Source organism: Thermobia domestica, chromosome 12 (genome assembly GCF_964235325.1).
Source record: "Thermobia domestica chromosome 12, izTheDome1.hap1.1, whole genome shotgun sequence".
In the NCBI taxonomy this organism is placed as follows: Eukaryota; Metazoa; Arthropoda; class Insecta; order Zygentoma; family Lepismatidae; genus Thermobia; species Thermobia domestica.
Window position 1 is genome coordinate 147,706,553 of NC_137465.1, and position 20,320 is coordinate 147,726,872.

Sequence of the window (20,320 nt, forward strand, 5' to 3'; positions counted from 1 at the left end):
CACACAATATCATTCTCTCTCTCTCTCTCTCTCTCTCTCTCTATATATATATATATATATATATATATATATATATATATATATATATATATATATATATTAAAATTTTAATAAAAATTACTTGGGTGGTTTAGAATTAAGTTCTATGCTGTTATATAAATTTAAAATTAATTCCACCATCAGCTTTTCAATATTTCTCATTTTATTTTTCTTAAAAGTCAATAAATAAAAATAAGCTCGTGTTACAATTTACATTAAAAATAATATTATATTCTCACTTCAATTATCTATAAAAGTTAAGTTCTTTCGTTATTACTTTATAGAATAAATATAAAAAACAAAATTCAACTTACCTTCCAAATATAGATATTTCCGGTCAGCTAAAAACTCCTTTCCTTAACTATCACACGCAAACGCAGTGTCACCAAGTAAACTCTAAACTAGAAATAAGCGTGTTCTCCAAAACAACATATTTATATTTTTTTCACAAATAAAAGATTCAAACTAACGCCAAACATTTTACGCTTTCTTTTTTTTCAAATCTTAGCGTCCCCTGCAAACACTTACGTCCAATTACTGTATGTCTTAAAGCAATTTTTTCTCTGTAAAAGGCAAAATTCTTTTAAAAGGATGCCCCCTACAACTTCGCTTCAATACAACACAAAATTTACGCAAGTATCTCTCTACAAACAATAAATTCTCACATAAAAGAAACTCTTTCCCTTAAATACAGCTTGTAGCGTCTAGATACTTCACAATAGCCAAAAAAAAATACAATACACTTTTGTAGGTTCTGCAAAACGAAAACTAAACCAAAGGTTTGCCTTTTTCAGTTTTATTATCTTATTCACCACTGGAAGAGTTCTTTTCCGTCTCTCTCTCTCTGTAAGTATGGCACCATACACTCGCATTTTTAAAACTAAAAATCTAACTTACAGCCCTTTACAGCATACTCCTTCAATACTAAGGTGTTTAGCTTTCGTTCTTGAAGTCTCAACTTCAATCACAGTTTACACCACATACATATTTTAATATACACCCAATATAATCATGTTCTTTCACTAATATATTACATATTTATACTTTACGTTATACAATAATCCATCTAGGGTACCAAAGGTTCAATCCCCGACCCAATCAATTCAACTTTATGGTAAACAAAGACCGTGTTCGTGGGTTTTCTCGCAATTGTCCCATTTCCACCATTTCATTCATCACTTATTATCGTTGTCTCCTTCACCCTAGCCGCACACATATCAAAGGTGTGCGCCCTAGTTACTACAGCAATATAAAAAAGCATCTAAGTACTCTCATCATGCATTTTCCTCTCACTTTCTCATTTCAACATTTTTACTCATCGTCTCCCTTAGCCTAATCGGTATATCCATGCAACGTAATCTTAAAAATTTCAATTTCAATATTCCATCTAACGTACCAAGGGTTCAATCCCGACCCAAACAATTCAACTTTATCATAAACAAACACCGTGCTCGTGGGTTTTCTCGGGGTTAACCCGTTTTCCAGCCTTTCATTCATCACTTATTATCGTTGTCTCCTTCACCCTAGCCGCACACATATCAAAGGTATGTACCCTAACTAGTACATCAGTGTAAAAAAACATCTAAGTACTTTCATCATGCATTTTCTCGCAATTCTTCCGTTTCCTCTCACTTTCTCATTTTACCATTTTTACTCATCCTCTCCCTTAGCCTAACCAAAATAACCATGCATCGTAAACTCAAATATTTCATTTTCAATATTCCTACTACAAAAATATAAGTTTGTAATCATCCGTATTATACCCTTATTATTCACTAGGTCCATGTCTCATATAGCTTCGCTGTTGAAACCAAATGCAAAACTACCATCAAGTCAAGTCAAAATCCATTCAGATCATATTGTGTTCCTTCGAATTCTCAAAGTATTTATGATTCTTCCCAAACAATAATAATCCCATCATTACATCACTAATAAAATATTTATCATTAATGTTTCACACATCTATGTTCCAATCCTCAGCTCACAGCATATATATTTTCTCACATTTTTAATCTATTTTTTTTTCAAGTATAATATATTATCGAACCAATCTTGTCTCTTCTCATCTGCATCTTTTCAACTATTTGGCATAAAAATTCAACTAAATTAAAACTTCAAACAAATCCATAACCCCAAAATATCTATATTTCTATTGCAAATATTATCTTATTTTCCACGTAAGTTTCTCACACTCCTTTTCAAAACTACAAAAATCCATTCATGATAGTATCCCTAACTTCAACAATACTTTTTTTCTAAAAAGAGTTACGTTCAAGTCGAAATTACAGAAGGTCTCATCCCTCAACAATAAATGTCACATACATTTTCTCAAATAACTTTCTATATCCTAACAACTTAAAAGATCTTTTTTTCTTTCTTTTCTAAAAAGAGTTAGACATACAGGTGTGTCGCAACCAACATAACGTTTTCTCATCCACACACAAAAAAGTTTCGCTTTCTATTGTAGTAATTTTAACTATTCCCACGTTAATTTAAACTGGTCCTTTGCTCAAAAGGACACTACACTTTCCCTATGCAATCTTGTGCCATGTCTCTCAGTATGGGGCAATGTAACACGTAACTATCTCTTTCTTACATTCTCTCTCCTTCAGTATACTCATTGCTATTTCTCCATAGGGTGCAAATTACAGTCCCAATTAACCCATGTCTTTTACTCTATGGGCAGTACAGTTCGCTCCCCACCTCCAAAAAACCTGGAACACACACATACAAGCAGGTGTCTCCTATTTCTTTCTTTTTCACATATTTTTCAGTTTCCATGCAGTACAAGTCACACTCTCCCATTAAGCAATGTTCAGAGCACAGTACACCCCCCTCCACCTTCAAAACTAAAACACACACATACAAGCAGGTGTCTCCTATTTCTTTCTTTTTTCACATATTTTTCAGTTTCCATGCAGTAGAAGTCACACTCTCCCATTAAGCAATGTCCAGAACACAGTTCGCTCCCTCCACCTCCAAAAACCCTGGAACACACACATACAAGCAGGTGTCTATGTTACGTTCGTTATTCCGTCAAAGGGCTCCCTCGCTCCTACACCATTCTTACCTAACATATAGCTATGCTTTATCCAGAGTTTCCCATGTTTCTAAATACATGAAACTAACTTATTTAACATGTCTTTCTCACCTCCTACGGTTCAAGTATTGTGCAACATCCATATGTCACATTAAATTGACAATTTTCTTACTTCCTTAATTGACACAATGATGGAATTACGAGACACCTCCAAAAGAAGCATCTGCTACGATTACAATGGTGTTTGTCGGCAATTCAATGAACAAAGACCTCACACGTTGGATAGATCCAGCCCCTTGACTACTCAGGGGTAAAAGTAGATCTGGAAATGTAGGGGGACGCATGGCATTACGCCGTCCCCCTTGCCTAACTTTGCCCATTGTAATTGCTTTTAGAAAGTGTGAGGACGCCATAGATATTTTATGGAAGTGGGCAGTGGTGTAATACTACAAATTTTGGTAGGTATACGCTCGATCACTTTCAAAAGTATAGCGTATACGTACTCCAATATACGCTCATTCTTTCTTCAATTCAAGATGAGTATACGCTGGACTTAAAAAATTTTAGGTGGGTATACTCCCGTATACGTCCTATTACATCCCTGGAAGTGGGGGACAACATCCTCCCGCGTTCCTCACTTTTATCCCTGCTCATACCAGTAATATACGGAAAGGGGTTTTCCGGATTTTAACACCTTATTGACGAAGATAGCATAAAAAGTAAATAAACATTTAGCACATAAAGTTACAGTACGTATACAAATATCATGAATCGTTATGAACTAGGAAGCTTGAACCTCAATTGAAGTAATTAAGCGTACGCCAAACAAGCTGACTCGTATAAATGATATTTGGTTTCATTGAGAGAATTAAACATTCAAAATCCGTTATTATATTTGTATTACTATTTATATTACTTGTATTACTATGAATTATTATTTAGTTTGATCTTTATAGAAGTTTTAGCTAAACAAGAGTTAAAAAGCGATCGTTACACAAAGGTAAAAGTAGAAGCTATTTCGTTTTTAAAAATAGACTATAGTTGAAAATGAATAAACAATGATACAAGCAGGAGTAGTTCTTGAGGGAAGTCACATAGGTGAAAAAATAAACTTTTATCGTCACAAACTTAAGGGACCTGAACTTACCTAATGTTCTAAATCTCGTATACAACAATTAAGACAACAAGTAGCCGTTCTTCCCTTGGATGGAATAAGTGTATTTTTTACCGATATGATTTCCCTCTAGATCCGCCACTATAGTACAATTTTATATATTTATTACACCATATATGGGAAAAAGTAATAATTGTTGCTAACTATATTTCTTCCGTATGTTTGCGAAAATTACGCATACAAGAAATTAAAAGTGGAACATTAAGTTATTGAACATAAATATTAAAACACAAGATAAGAAAATATAATTTTAAAACTTCAGAAAAATATATTTTAGTCAGGTAACTCTCCCTTCCCTATGGCATATACTGTAGTGTATTAAAAATCTCAAAAGTTTTCTTTATGAAATCGAATTGGTTTACTTCAAAAGTAACGGGATACAAAATGGCAACCTTCATGACTAATGTTCAATGTCGTTTCTCAAGCATGAGAGCACATCTGCCCTCTATCGGTAGACTAAAATACTACGGAGAATGTAAACAGAAACACAACAGCGCGAGTTGTCAGTGTTGTGTGGAGTCTTTGTTCTGCGTGTGTAGCGATGGTTCATATATAAATTTATTAGAAAGAACGTGACATTCATTAAAAAAAAACTTAAGTGCTAACAGTAAAGAAGCTTATTTTCTTGTCGTTCTTTGGCGTCATTTAACTTTCGTTAAAATGAGACTCACTGGTGTAATCATTGTGACACTTTTATGGACCACCATGGGCGCTATTGCGTCCGATGTAGATATTCAATGTTACGGTAGTACTTTCAGGGAACTATGCACAGAAAATTATAAAAATATGTGCAATGCTAATGGAACTGAATATGACATATGGCTAATTTATAGAACTTTTGTAGAAAATTTTGTTATAGAACCGTGTTGTTCTTTATGGATGTTGATGCCAAATTATCACCCATGGGTTTTCTCAATCTTAGGTTCTATTTCCGTTGGATTGAGCGGTATATTTCCTTTATTGGTGATTCCACTTGATGGGGGTGATAATTTGAAATCTGGAGGTGAGTAGTTAAATTTCATATAAAACCTATACGTAGATATATATCTATTTCTGCATTCGTGTGGATCATTTATTCTATAACATATGTTCCTTGCACTTTCGTAGTTGACACCTTGCATGTAGTTTTCACGTTTCTTCCGTTTCTGAATAGTGACCATTATATAACGTGATTAAACTACATACCAAACGTAACTAGCTAACTCTTTAGCACTTTAATAAATAGTGGAGTTATTACAAGTGGACTAAGCTTCACTCAAAATGGGATATCTTCATCTTGCCGGGCGGATGCTATACCACATTGCAGCTCTGGTAGCGTTTCCTGGATGAATCCCATACAATAAAAGTTCGAGATTGACAACCGTGTCCATAATTTGGACGTTGTCCCCAACCCATATGGTAGAGGTCTCTACACCGCAAATGCCGATAATTTTCAATTTACTTTATTGAAATATTTGGTCTATACGCTGATGCAGAAAACGTCATTGTCATTTCCTTTTTCTGTTTAGGCAACTGGTTACAAAGTAACCTTGGCAATTATGTAAATCTGATACTTGTAGTTTTAGATTTGTTAATTAACAGTTGAAATTTACGTTACTAAACAGGGTTGGCAAAAAGCGCAGTTTTTATTGAAGAAAAAACAACAAAAATCTTTTTTTTTTGGGGGGGGGGGGGGTTAAATAATTGTCTCTATGTATTTATATCACATATGAACAGAAATAAGTTTGTTTCGCCTTGGTGTTATTATGCAACAACCGAGTTATGCTGGAAGGGGTCACATAAGCTTAAAGCGGAATTTAAACTGCTTCCCGGCTTACATCCGAGAGAAATTGTTCTCCATTTGCACTCGAAACCGGAACTAATTGGCCACAAATGTGATACCCCCCCCCCCCAAGAAAAAAAGTACAGCACTTCGATGTATTTTATTAATAGTAAACATTATTAAAACGAAACGATATTTAGAATTTTTCTTTGATTGCAGTTGCATAACAGTAATAACAAACTACAAAAGAAACATTCATAAACTTATATAATCTCTTTGAGTGATGTATGGGGAATTTAGATCTGAATATAATACGAATAATATACGGTAGTGAAGCGTGACATTCCACAAATGTTCATCAAGATTTTACGAACATTTTTGGTTGAAACCAATCCTTTTTTTTTTTTTTTTTTTTTTTTTAACAGCTGGTTTAAACCAGCCAATCCTGTTACTTAATATAAAAGAAAAACTAAGGACAGTTGCCTGGAGATGACTGAGGAGAGTAAATAAACTATTAAAAGTACTAATATAAGGAATAATACAAATGCTTTCTTCTATTAGGACACAACCGAGACTGAAAACGAGCATGTCTACCTTGATTAGGGCACTTCTCCCTAGATACAATCCCACGCAGGCAGTCAGGTTCGCCCTGCCCAGCATCGAAATACATGCAACACTCAATTGTAGTAGCTACCTAGTACACGTCATGTGTGTTTTTCGCACTTATCTCCGTTTATGCGCATTTCACCATCGCTAATGCCAGTAAAAATCATAGATTACTGGTTGAATGATCATTCTTCGCACAGGAAGAGTAATTTCATACAAAATATTTGAACTCCTTTCCCCTTTAGGACATATATTTCCCCACTTAGGTTACATTTTTCAAATGAAGATGGCAAAATCCTTGCTTAGTCAAGTGGTTCAACCGTTTTCTCATGAAAATGCCAAGTTGAAAATATTACAGAAATAGTCCCTTTCCCCATATAGAAGTGAAATTTTTGAAAGCTACTGCACAAGTGTCCTCTTATTTATTTATTTATTTATTTATTATTATTATTATTATTATTTTTATGAAGACTAATTTAAATGCATAGAATTTAAATCCGCTTTTCTCTCACCCCTTAGGATACGCATTTTAATCAGAATGATATAATGAAAACGAAAACAGCTCATGTCAAGTGCTAATTATACTGAAAGTTTTATTTCTGTTTCAAACCGTTCGATTTTTTCTTCTTCTTTCTTTGACGATATAACAGATAACGTCAATTTCACTTGTATATATTATAAGTATGTACGTATTATGTGGAGAAGCGTCAAGACAGATGGTAGAAGGTATTAGAATACTATTTCATGGAGAGACGTGATGGTTGTCTGTCAATAGGACTTCGCATTTTTAAGCTACATGAATTAATGTACAAAATAATTTTGTTTCGTTTTACGCTGAATGTTCACTGTTAGTTTAATCAGATTATTGTGCTGAAGAGTCAGGAATAGCTATGTCAACTTTATTAATCAGCAATTTATACTTATCTTCAGCGCGACTTAGGTGAACACAATTTCAGCTATCTTAGCGTCTGCCCTAGCAAGGTTCATTTGTAACCAATATGGCTGCGCCCAGTGGAATTGAGAGCAGTCGAAATTTATCAGCGAATTACGTTATAGATAGTAAGAATAACAATATTAGATAAAGCGTATATTGGAAAACCACCGTCCAGATCTTTTTGAAATTGGTGTTTATTGTGCAGCAGACTTCGCTATCTATCTTTTTACAATTACGTAGGGTATTATTCTTTCTATCTGTAAGGGAGCATAATGGCTTAGTGGCTTCTAGCGCGTGTTGTCCCTGGCTTGATTCCAGCTTTGAGGTAAAAAAAAAAAATGACATTTTTAAGTTTAACGTCCCACAGCTATGCCGGTTAGGCTAAAGGAGACGGTGATAATGAGAAATGAGTGAAACGGTGGAATGAAGAAAGTGGGAGGAAACGGGAGAACCCCGAGAAAACCCACGAGCACGGTGTTTGTCCACCACAAAGTCCACATGGCGCGAGCTGGGATCGAACCAGGGACCCCAAGCACCGGAGGTGAACGCTCTACCACTGAGCCACCGCGCCCCCCAGCTTTGAGGTGAACAAAATCCTTGTGCGTGAGGTTTCTATGGGTTCTCTAATTTCTAACTTTTTCGTTCATTAGTATCATCACCATCTCGCTAAACCGTAGTACAGAATTGTGAGACGTTAAACTAACAAAAATAAATAAATGCAATGCTCAGGCATTTGTTGTCAGGAGTTACCAAAGTGGGCCCAGTCTGCAATGAACCCACCTGGGTTTTTGAGCATTTTATTAATATACTAGTGGTACAACCAATCTATATCGTACTGTTTTATTTACTTTTACACAGGGTTGGCAAAAACCATGGTTTTTATTAAAAAAACAAAAAAAAAAAAAGGTTTGTTTGGTTTAAACCAGGTTTTTATGGTTTAAATAATTTGCTCTACATATTCATATCATATATGGACAGAAATAAGTTTGTTTCGCCATCATGTTATTATGCAACAACTGGGTTATGCTGGAAGGGGTCACATAAGCTTAACCCTGCACGTACACACTTATTTTCTTACTCACAAAGTACATACTGGGGTTTGTAGGACCCCAATCATATTTCTCTAAATTATGGAGTTTCTTTTTATTTAATGAACTCATGCATTTTTACACAATATCTATCAACAATGCTCCAACATTTTACTGAAAATAATATTTCTAAGGCCATTCTTGTAGTTACTGTATTATTTTGAAAAAAATGAGGCAAATTTATAAAATACCGGTAATTCTTCCTTTAAAATACATACTGGGGTCTGTGGGACCCCAACAGCAGTAAATGTTATCACCTTTCTGACAATTATAAAACTAAACTTTGTGATGCTTTGTTGTAAGTAGGATATCTTCCATATCATCTTCACTCTCCAATAATGCATGTCGTATAGATTCCAAATCCATTTTATCAAAATGTTTTTTTTTTTTAAATCACTTACTTAAAGTACACACTGGGGTATGCTGGACCCCAATCAACGCAAGAGCGAAAATAACGTCTATTTCCAACAATGAGTCTCACTAAACTGGCTAGACTGCTATTATTCCGCATAGACAGTGTTACAAACTTAATTTACATTGGTAGCCGAAACTGCAAGAATAAATAGAATTGTTATAGTATTAAAATGAATATGGGGGTCCCACAGACCCCAGTGTATACGTGCAGGGTTAAAGCGGAATAAAAACCGCTTCTCGAGTTACATCCGAGAGAAATTGTCCTCCATTTGAACTCGGAACCAGGACTAATTGGCCACAAATGCGATACGTCTGCCGACTCACTCACGAAGGAATCCTGATAAAAAAAAATACGTTGTACTGATCTTTACATGCTTCTTAATATAACTGTCAAGACTAATTTCAGAAGGACAAAAAGATGAACAGTTGCACAAGTGAAACCATTATACAGAATTACATATGAACAATTTCAAAGTACTACGGAGTACAGAAGAACTAATTTAGTTCAAGTTAGTTAACAACGACTTTTACTGGTCCAAATTAAAGAAATACAACGACTTAATCTGCATATCAATAAGAAAAGTGAATAAAGATACGAATTATTTGAGTCCACTTTGGCTCAAACTCATTTATACATAAATAGATACCAAAGATACTTATTTCACTAAATGCCTCTCGTGGGGTCTGTATGACCCCCCCCCCCACACACACACATACACGCACACAAAAGTACGGCATTTTCGATGCATTTTATCAGTAGTAAACATTGAAACGAAACAATATTTAGAATTTTTCTTCGATTGTAATTACATAACAATAATAACAACTACAAAAAATCACAAAATAAACTTATAAAAAAAAGTTGCTTTTGTAGTATAATCTTTTTGAGTAATGAATGGGGAATTTAGGTCTGAATATAATACGAATAATATACGGGAGTGAAACGTGATAACCCACAAATGTGTGTTCATCAAGATTTTACAAACACTTACACTTTTACGAACATTTTTTTTTTTTTTTTTTGGTTTAAACCACCTTGGTTTAAACCTGCCAACCCTGCTTTTACGAGATTTTGAACGTCTATTGGGAGAATTACACACTTTCACATAGTATCAAGGTGCTATTCTAAGACCATTGTGAAATACTGAGTATTCCGAATGAATAAAATCTCACCTTGGTTTGAGATTATTAAAGTACAAATTAATGTATCGGTTGTGGTTATATTTGAAATAACAAACCCAATTTCACATTTAAAAAGATCTGTGGAACAAAATACAATAATAAAATTTCAAAAACATAACAGCCTAGAATGTAGAAATTGTCGATTTGAATCATTCTTCGCACAAAGCAAGACTTGGGAATTTTCTTTTATTATATTTATTATGGTGCAGTGGAAAAAGGTGAATACAAACGGAGGGGCCCAAAATTCGAACTTAGCACCACACAGAAACGGTCTGATTATATTGGAACACTTTTGTCACAGCGTAGTCCTTTAACCATTTTACGGTCCTATGGTACAATTTGTACCATACGATTGTTTTATGGTACTTAGCTTTATAACTCTCTTTTTTTTTTTTTTTTTTTTTTTTTTTTTTTTTTTTTTTTTTTTTTTTAAGTCTAAAGGCACTGTAGAACACGTTATATATGGCTTCATGCCTTCCTGCGACGAGACATAGGAGGTGATGACGTCATAACTTTGAAACATATTTTTTCGTTTGTTAGGCCTATTTTCATTAGTTTTTACGCTTCAGATACATGATGGAGGCAAGTGAATGTTACCATCTGAAAGGCAGTTCTATTCTGAAGAGAATAGTGATTGAGCCATGATCCTAGGGTAATTATGGATGTCTCAAGAATTTGTTTCCAAAAATCCTTCTTTATACGGGAATTCGGTGTATTGTGGGTATATATATATATATTGGCGGGCTTATTTTTGCACCTAGAAGATTGAAATTTTGCACAAACATTCAGTCCACCGAGTAGTATTTATCAGATCTCTGCGTTAAAACAGGCGGGTCCAGAGGGGCAAAAAGTTGAAAAAAGGGATATTTTAACCAAAACATCCCTTCCGGGATTTTCCCGCCTCAGATACATGATGGAGACTTGTGAATGGTACCGTCTAAAAGGCAGTTTATTCTGAAGAGAATGATTGGCGGATTATGATCCTAGGGTAAATAGGGATGTCTCAGGAAATGTTTTACCTGAGATCAGGGACTTTTGCGGTAATCTGGGGCATTGTGGGGATTCTTCATAAAATTTCTCCCGCCCTTACTATTCAAGATAGAAGCTCGAAATTTGGTACACACATTCAGTCTACCGGGTAGTATTTATCAGATTTTTTGAGATTTCTACGTTCACACGGCCGTTCCAGAGGAACCCAAACTGTGACAAAAAAATCCCTGAAATTTTCCCTTTGACATCACTTTTTCCCTCTCCTGGTATACGGTATGGGCATGTAAGTGGTACCATTTGAAAGCCTGCTCTATTCTGAGGAGAATGAGGTATGAACAATGATCCTAGGCTAAATAGTGACGATGCAATAGCTGCTTGACTGAAAGTCTAAAAAATATCCAAAAGAACTTAACACCGTAAGTTATTTTAGCACGGGGATGAGTGACGAAGCAGGTATATATATCCTTTTTGGCGTGCGAAAGAACGAGGCACACAGCTGAGGCAGTATAAAATTTATATTTGATTTCAGTTTAATTCAAAATTTAAGTATCATGCGGAAACTTTACCTGATTTTGAAGATTCTTGATGCGATAGAACTTTAGGTTGGTAAAATTTATAGGCGTATATATTCAGGTTAGCGCGGGGGCCAAAAGGGTTATTGCCAAAAAGTAGCGCTCAAAATTCAGATTGAGCATAATCACGTAACACCGAGTAACATGATTTGCTTTCATCACGTGGTTCTGATTCCACGATAAGCACGTTTCATATAGCCTAGATCATTTCCGAATCAACCAACCCAAAATACGTTAGTAAATATTATTTCTGTAATCTACAATAAAAGCATTACAGGTAATAAATATCTATCTGAATTTACTATTCGTGTAGTATAATTTAGTTGATTTCAACATGCTAATGACCTACTGAAGGGTACGTACATTTTATCCATGCTGGTCTAGTAGCTAGTGTGCCTTTCTTACACGTAATCCTGAGTTCGATTCTTGGTTAGAACACATTGAAGTTTGAACGCCTTATGGTGGTTCGGATTCCACCGTAAACTGTAGGTGCGCAACTCATGTGTAACCTGGTTGCTGAAAGGAATGTTGTACTTTCATAAATATACAAACAGTGACAACATGAGAAGTGCAAATTTAATCACCAAACCATGTAACAGTGTCATATGTACACCACGTGAAGGAGCGTGGTTTGTGTGGCAAGATATTTTTTCCAGTTATATTGGAACTTGAAGTGGTGGTAGATTTCCACAACTTTCAGTTTTAGTAGAGAGATAAGAGTGGAGATGAGATATATTGTCGTGATATTTAATTTAATTAAATTATTTATTTATTTTTTTTTAAAAAAAAAGAAGCTATGTATTAACGATTTTACTTTATACTGATCAACGTTATAGTCAAGTGTCGTAACTGCCGGTTTGAATAGAGGGTTATGAGAGAAGATGACACCTATTCTTCTTGAGAAATTCCCTTCTTGATTTCCTTCTCTCCTCAACCATAAGGTGGTGGGCAATATACTCAAGGCTTTAGAGGGATATGCCACGGCGTGCGTTCGACGGGGACTGGAAAAAATCTGTAGGAACCACATCTGGGCAGTACATCGGATGAGGACTCTCATTGAAACTGCTGAATAGCAACAGTTTTTTCGTGTGCTATACGTAGTGTAGCGTTCTTCATGTGGGTGCCTTTTTCTCTTTAAGTGCGTCGTAAATGCGTGGGTGTTGATCATAGTATACAGCGGCAGTGATGGTACGATTACGGGATAGGATTTCACTGTGGCAAATCCTTTCTGTCTTACTAGACATGCAAGATTGTCATGTGGGGATGCAAATACTATTCGTGACGTAGTGTTGGCCTTCTGTTTGGGCTGACTCATTTCTCATTTCCAGTAACAATACGCAGAAGGAACTGTTGGTTTTGGCTATAAGATTCACGATGGCGGATAAACAAAGAAGCACATGTGGTAACACGCTGGTTCTTGTCTGCACTGAATAGATGAGACGCCCAAGAACAGAGGGGTCAGTCCATGTCAATTCATCCAGGTCATGAAACCCATAGTCTCAGAATGGCATGAGGATTTTTTTGTTTACTCTACTTGCCATCCTTATTGATCACACCAAATTTTAATTTGATATCTTATATACTTTTTTAGTTAAATTTTTTTTTAGTTTTGTAAAATATACGTTTTTGTTGTTGCCGAGGGTTAAAGAGATTACGACATTGATATACTAAAAAGATCATAACTTTGTTAATTCTCATCATATCACAATGATTTTTTCACTAAAATGATCACGAACAGATACAGAATAAGGTAAAAATACATTCAGTTACTTGTACTTGAATTGTTGTCGTACATATTACCTCAAACCTGGATATTACGATTTTTTTAAAGAAAAAACATAAAATTTTAAAATACAGTAAAAACTTAAAGGCACTACATAAACCAAAGTATTTTATATGTATTTATAAGCCTAAAGGCATGAGCTAATGTATTCTGAAAGAAAAACTGTGGGTTTTTAACTGCAAATATTTTTAAACCATTTATCTTTAGAGTACGGCCAGGTATTTCAAGAAAATCGTAGACCTTCACGTTGGCAGCCCTGGCGTTGTCCCTAATTGTCACAAGGACATGAAACATATCTCGTTACAAAGCTTATGGAACACAGATTCCAACAAGGTAACTTCTGTGCCCCCTTGTTTCCAATCCACAGAAGAAGAAGAAGAAAAATGGCTTTTTTCAAAAAAACATTTTGTCGGACTCTGGCAACACTGTTCATTGTCATACGCAGGAAAAAAATTCTCGCATACACATCAGACATTGGGTGGAATCATATAAAAAATAAAGAGCCTAGGTGCAATAGCTTGCGAGATAAAAATTCGAAACCTGGTATATACTATGGTCAACCTGTATATATTTTACGAAGGAACTGTGGTTTACCCTCAGGTTGGCAACCCTGGCGACTTCCCTAATTGTCACAGAGACGCGAACGATACCTCGTTGCAAAGCTTACGAAACACTGGTTCCAATGAGGTAACTTTTGTGCCTCCCCTGGTTCCCAACCCATAAAAGAAGAAAATAGCCATTCACTATGAGTTTAATGAATTATACATATTCATCACATACAACAGATTGAATATAATCAGTGAACGAAAAAAGAATTTACCAAATCATCTTAAAGTCCTGAAGTGGTTCATTTACTATTTACACCATAGAGGTCCTGAAGTGGAATTACAGAAAATGTTTAAATGAAGCACTAACAACATTTTATTTCTGGGCTTGCATTTGTTTCAACATCTTGTTGCACTGAAGATTGATTGAACCTATTTCCTTTTCGAAAAAATAATACATTCTTCCGGATGCTTTTGTGACTGGGAGGGGGGTTACACATGAAATTATGTTACTCATAGGAATCCAGCAAACATCTTCTTTTGGGGGCCAGTGAAAAGATGGAGCAGGCCCATGGGGATGCGTAAATTTAATTTTAACGTCTCCTTCATCTTCATGTTTTGACAAAACTAATCCAAAATACCACCGGTCATCATAAAGGCATGCAATGTAATTGTGCACACCCACAACAGGCATTTTCAACGAATGATTTTCTCCAGAAAAGTTGAATATTGTGTAAAAGTTGTCATCTAAACTTACTCGTTTTGTTCCAGTGGAGTCTTCAGATTTGGGCTCAAAGTGATGAAGACTACGTGTTCCAGGTACTGTCCTGGCTTGAGTGAAACGCCCTTCTAAGTTTTTCGTACCTCTATCAAGGTTTCTTTTCTAATCATTGTGAACTTTATATTTTCTATATTTTCCTCGCAAAAAAAAAAAAAAATCGGAATTATTAATAGCATTACGTTGGAGACTTGCTTTTGTCACGATGCGCTTGACAGTGCCCCCTATACCGTCACAAGGAGACTTCCCATGGCTGGTGGCAAAAAAACACCATGTAGCTTTTAATCCAAAGTCTTTTTCATGAACTCATGTGGTTCGGATTCCACGTTAATCAGTAGGTCCACGTCTCATATAGCCTCGCTGCTAAAAGGGGCGCTAAACTGAAATCAACTCAACTCAACTCTTTTTCATGAACCTGAGGGCTGTAGGATTCGCACTCCTCAAGATACCGAACGAAATTGCTACCTAAACTGATATAAGATTCCAACGAACTGTTTTGATTTGTGAAATACTTTGTGAAACAATCTTACTTTCTAAATACATTAAATATATTTTTAATTTATTAAAAACTAAGACAGTTATCGAAAGCACTTATGAGTAAAAATAATAAAAGTATATTGGGGTTATTTGATTTTAAAGTTTACTGTAAAAGCTTATGCGCAGTTGTATTAGTTCTAGAACATTGATAAATTTACTGCAGCTTAAATAATTTAACATCTTCAGCTTGATTAAAATGTCATAATTTCATTACGCCTTACATGTAAATCATTCAATGAGTTCTTCGGAAAGTGAAATGTGCACTAGTTTAACCCTTAGAAGATGCCTGGCTCATCCCTTTCTCTTAGCGCCAGTACTTCAAACCTCTGTTGCTCGGCTCCTAATGAACCTAGACTGTGCCTCCCCATGCCGAATCCGTAGGTGAAAGTGATTTTCCTTTTATGACAAAGACAAAGAACAGTGTTGCCAAAGTCCCACAAAAGTCAAAGATGATTTTCATCTTCTTTTGTGGGTTGGGAACCGGGGGGGGGGGGACAAAAGTTACTTAATTGGAACCAGTGTTTCGTAAGCTTTGCAACGAGGTATCATTCGCGTCTCTGTGACAATTAGGAAAGTCGCCAGGGTTGCCAACCTGAGAGTAAACCACAGTTCCTTCGTAAAATATATACAGGTTGACCATAGTATATACCAGGTTTCGAATTTTTATCTCGCAAGCGATTGCACCTAGGCCCTTTATTTTTTATATCATTCCACCCAAAGTCTGGTGTGTATGCGAGAATTTTTTCCTGTGTATGACAATGAACAGTGTTGCCAGAGTCCGACAAAATGTTTTTTGAAAAAAAGCCATTTTTCTTCTTCTTCTTCTTCTTCTTCTGTGGGTTGGAAACAAAGGGGCACAGAAGTTACCTTGTTGGAATCTGTGTTCCATAAGCTTCGTAACGAGATATGTTTCATGTCCCTGTGACAATTAGGGACAACGCCAGGGCTGCCAACGTGAAGGTCTACGATTTTCTTGAAATACCTGGCCGTACTCTAAAGATAAATGGTTTAAAAATATTTGCAGTTAAAAACCCACAGTTTTTCTTTCAGAACACATTAGCTCATGCCTTTAGGCTTATAAATACATATAAAATACTTTGGTTTATGTAGTGCCTTTAAGTTTTTACTGTATTTTAAAATTTTATGTTTTTTCTTTAAAAAAATCGTAATATCCAGGTTTGAGGTAATATGTACGACAACAATTCAAGTACAAGTAACTGAATGTATTTTTACCTTATTCTGTATCTGTTCGTGATCATTTTAGTGAAAAAATCATTGTGATATGATGAGAATTAACAAAGTTATGATCTTTTTAGTATATCAATGTCGTAATCTCTTTAACCCTCGGCAACAACAAAAACGTATATTTTACCAAACTAAAAAAAAAATTTAACTAAAAAAGTATATAAGATATCAAATTAAAATTTGGTGTGATCAATAAGGATGGCAAGTAGAGTAAACAAAAAAATCCTCATGCCATTCTGAGACTATGGGTTTCATTTGATATTTTAGCTGGATGATTTGAAATGGACTGACCCAGAGGTTTTGAACCTTCCCCATACGTTGAAGGTGCCATACACCAGTTGCCCCTCTGCTGCCCTACCCCGTGGTCAGTTCCTGAGTGCTCGTACAGGAGAACATATCAGAGATGATCCTTTTCAATTTGACACTCCATACTTCAGATCCTGGAACACAAGAATTGATTAGCCCCAGCAAAACCATAAGTAGTGCTACACGTTACTGATAAGATAGCTTCAGTGTGGTATATACCACAGTATTGCCGTTGCTATCATCACTGGCATCTGACGAAAAAAAGAAAAATGCTGAAATTGAACGGCAAGAATTAATGAATCAACCCAATAAGTTAGACGTAAAATATAAAAGCAAAAGATGTTCAAACGGCGGTTAGTGACATGAGGTGTGCCTTTCTAATTGAAGTGATTCCGAATAATTACAATGGCTCTTTTTACAATTTCTCTATTCATGTCTTGGGCATTGCTAAAGAGAGATACATAATAAATACATATATAAGTTCACTGTTTGCTGGCGTGTTTAGTTTCACGGTTCCGGCTGAAACATACCCTCGATTTCATATAATGAGGTACCAATTTAATTTTGGTAATGTAGAGAGATCAGCAAAACTAACCCTATGTTATTTTTCGATAATAACTTTGGCAGAAGTTGACCAATGTTAATTCACTTTTCTTTATCATGCAGAGAAAATAATTCTCAATGTAATACTAAAAGTTCTATTTGTTTGGGAAAGGAAAAAATGTATACAAACTAATTTTGTATTAGTAAAAGCATATATAAGGCAGTGACGGATCTTGAGAGAGTTACATCGGTAAAAATTGATCGTTTATCGCTTCAAACTAAGGAAAGGAAACTGATCTGGGTTCTAGTTCTTGTATAGTATACTAGGCAGGGTTTGCCCAAGTGGGCCCAGCCCGAAAAATCCCACCGGGTTTTTTCGGGTTGGACCCACCTGAAAAAATCCACCTGGGTTTTTGAGCTTTTTGTTAATATATTATTGATACAACCAAGGTGATCACATTGAAAGTGATTTTTATCAGATTTTGGACTTTCCTTGGGCGAATTGAATGCTTTCCCGTTAAGGTATACAACATTCAACATAAGACCTTTATAAAGTTCTTAGCTTGAGATAATTAAGTAACAAATTAATGTATGGATTATGCTTATAGCCTATTTGAAGGGAAAAAATGCAATTTTATATTTTAGAAAATACTTTCCGTGAATCGTGTGCTCGCCAATTCGGCGACGCCGAGGGACGTTGTTCCTCATACGTTTGACGCGTTTAAAGCCATAGATGCTGGTACTACCAGTAAACATGTAGTGCATTAGTAAAACTATTAGTATTATTTCTTACCTTTGATGGTAACACAAGTATTCTTCAGTAAAATTTAGTTTTCCAACAACAACAGTTTAGTGCAGTTATTGGTATGTACTCTTCAAATAAGCATTCTGTACAACCAACACCAACAAAAGCGTAAAAATTCGTCAAATTTAAGAAACTCGATGCTCAGAGTTCCGAAAACTACGTACCCCTTACTATTTCAAGTGCTGAATTCGAACTTTCGTAATAGTGGAAGTTTCGATGTACAGTAAAGGGAGCTGCATTTTCGAGGGAGGAGAAAAAAAAAAGGCCCAAAAGAAGTTCGCGGGAAATTCCCCCAATTGAACGCACAAAGCATCGGAACTGAATACCTCAACAATAAAACTATTTATTTTATGCTGGAAGATATTTAATTTAATTTAAGACATTCTGAAACATCCTAACTATATATAAAACTACATGGGCTGACATAAATTATTGAGCACTTCCTGTAGAGCTACAATGATTAAATTTGGCATAATGGTAGTTTTCCGGGACTAACCGACAGAAAAATTGCCGAAAGTGAATATTTTTAATTTTTAGGGGGTCTAAAGAGGGGATGAAAAATTTTCCCATGTTATTTAAATGGGCCTTTTTTGGACCTATAATCTCATGTTTTAGGTACTTAGAATTGGAATAAAAACTTCAAATTCGGTATGCTTGTACGTTTTCTTAGCAGAACCTAAGTTAGTCAGTAAAAATTTAAAAATCCAACTTTAGAGTGGTTTTATAGGGAACTGAAAAATCTTTCCCATGTTATTTATATGGAACACCTTTTACACCCCCAAATTATTGAGCACTTCCTGTAGGGCTACAATGGTTAAATTTGACATCATTGTAACTTTTCGTTACAAACCCACAGCAAAATTGCCAAAAGTGAATATTTTTTTAATTTTGAGGGGTCTAAAGATTGGATGAAGAATTTCCCCATGTTATTTAAATGGGCCTTTTTAAAAAAAAAAAAAAAAAAAAAGAAAAAAACTATTATAATCTCATGTTTTAGGTACTTAGAATTGGAATAAAATCTTGAAACTCGGTATGCTTGTACGTTTTTGTAAGCGTTACCTAAGTGAAACATCAGAAATAAAAATTTCCAACCGTAGAGTGGTTTTATGAGGAACTGAAAAATCTTTCCCATGTTATTTATATGGGACGTCTTCTATACCCCAAAATGTTTAGGCCCTTCCGGCATGATTAGAATGATGAAATTTGGCATGATTATAGCATTCCAGGACTAACTGATAGGAAAATAGCCAAAAGTGAATATTTTAAATATTTTTAGGGGTCTAAAGGGTGATGAAGAAATTCCCTTGTTATTTAAATGGAGGTTTTCTTGGGATACGAAATCTTATCTTTTAAATAGTTGAAATAGGAAAAGAAATGATAGAATTGTGGGTTCAAGAGATGCGAGGCCGTAGGCCGAGCAAAGACAATGCGTGGGGGGCGAAGCCCCCGGATGGGCAGATTCAGGAAATATGAAGAGCAAGTTCACGAAATTCACTGTTGATGCAAAGAACGATAGATAAAAAATGCGAGGCCGTAGGCCGAGCAAACTCGGGGGCCTGGGGGCAGAGCCAAAAGCTAGTTTATTTTATAAAATATAAATTATATCTTTCTTAATGGTCTTAAATTAATTTTCTGGAAAGATCCTCTTGCAACAAGTGCTCAGGACATTCCTGTAATTGAACGCACAAGGTATCGAAAGTGAACTTCAACAATAAAAATATATTTATTTTACGCTGTTAAATTAATATGTTTGGTGTTCATATTTGGCAAACGTCAATGAGGCTTCTGGCAGGCACGTAGCCAAGGGGGGGGGTTCGGACCCCCCCCTTCCAGACCAGAAATGGAAAAATTAAGGAAGGATTAAACAAAATGAAATGAGAAAAAGAACGATCAGCGTTAAAAAGTACAGGAAGCTTTTGGTTACTCTTTGTTATGAAGAGACTTGTATTATTTGCAATACATGGTGGCGAGATGAGC

The 20,320-nt window shown here is 35.5% G+C and overlaps 2 protein-coding genes across 2 annotated transcripts in view; one reads left to right on the forward strand and one right to left on the reverse strand.

The window, feature by feature from the left end:
- FipoQ (F-box/LRR-repeat protein FipoQ) overlaps positions 1-20,320 on the reverse strand; it is a 362,646-nt gene that overhangs the window by 287,612 nt on the left and 54,714 nt on the right. The window lies entirely within an intron of this gene.
- Positions 4,728-20,320, forward strand: part of Zip99C (Zinc transporter Zip99C) — a 99,126-nt gene continuing 83,533 nt past the window's right edge. The window contains exon 1 of the mRNA XM_081734236.1: positions 4,728-5,256. Within this exon, the coding sequence (XP_081590362.1) occupies positions 4,914-5,256 (343 nt within the window). The 5' untranslated portion in view covers positions 4,728-4,913. The remainder of the gene's footprint in view (positions 5,257-20,320) is intronic.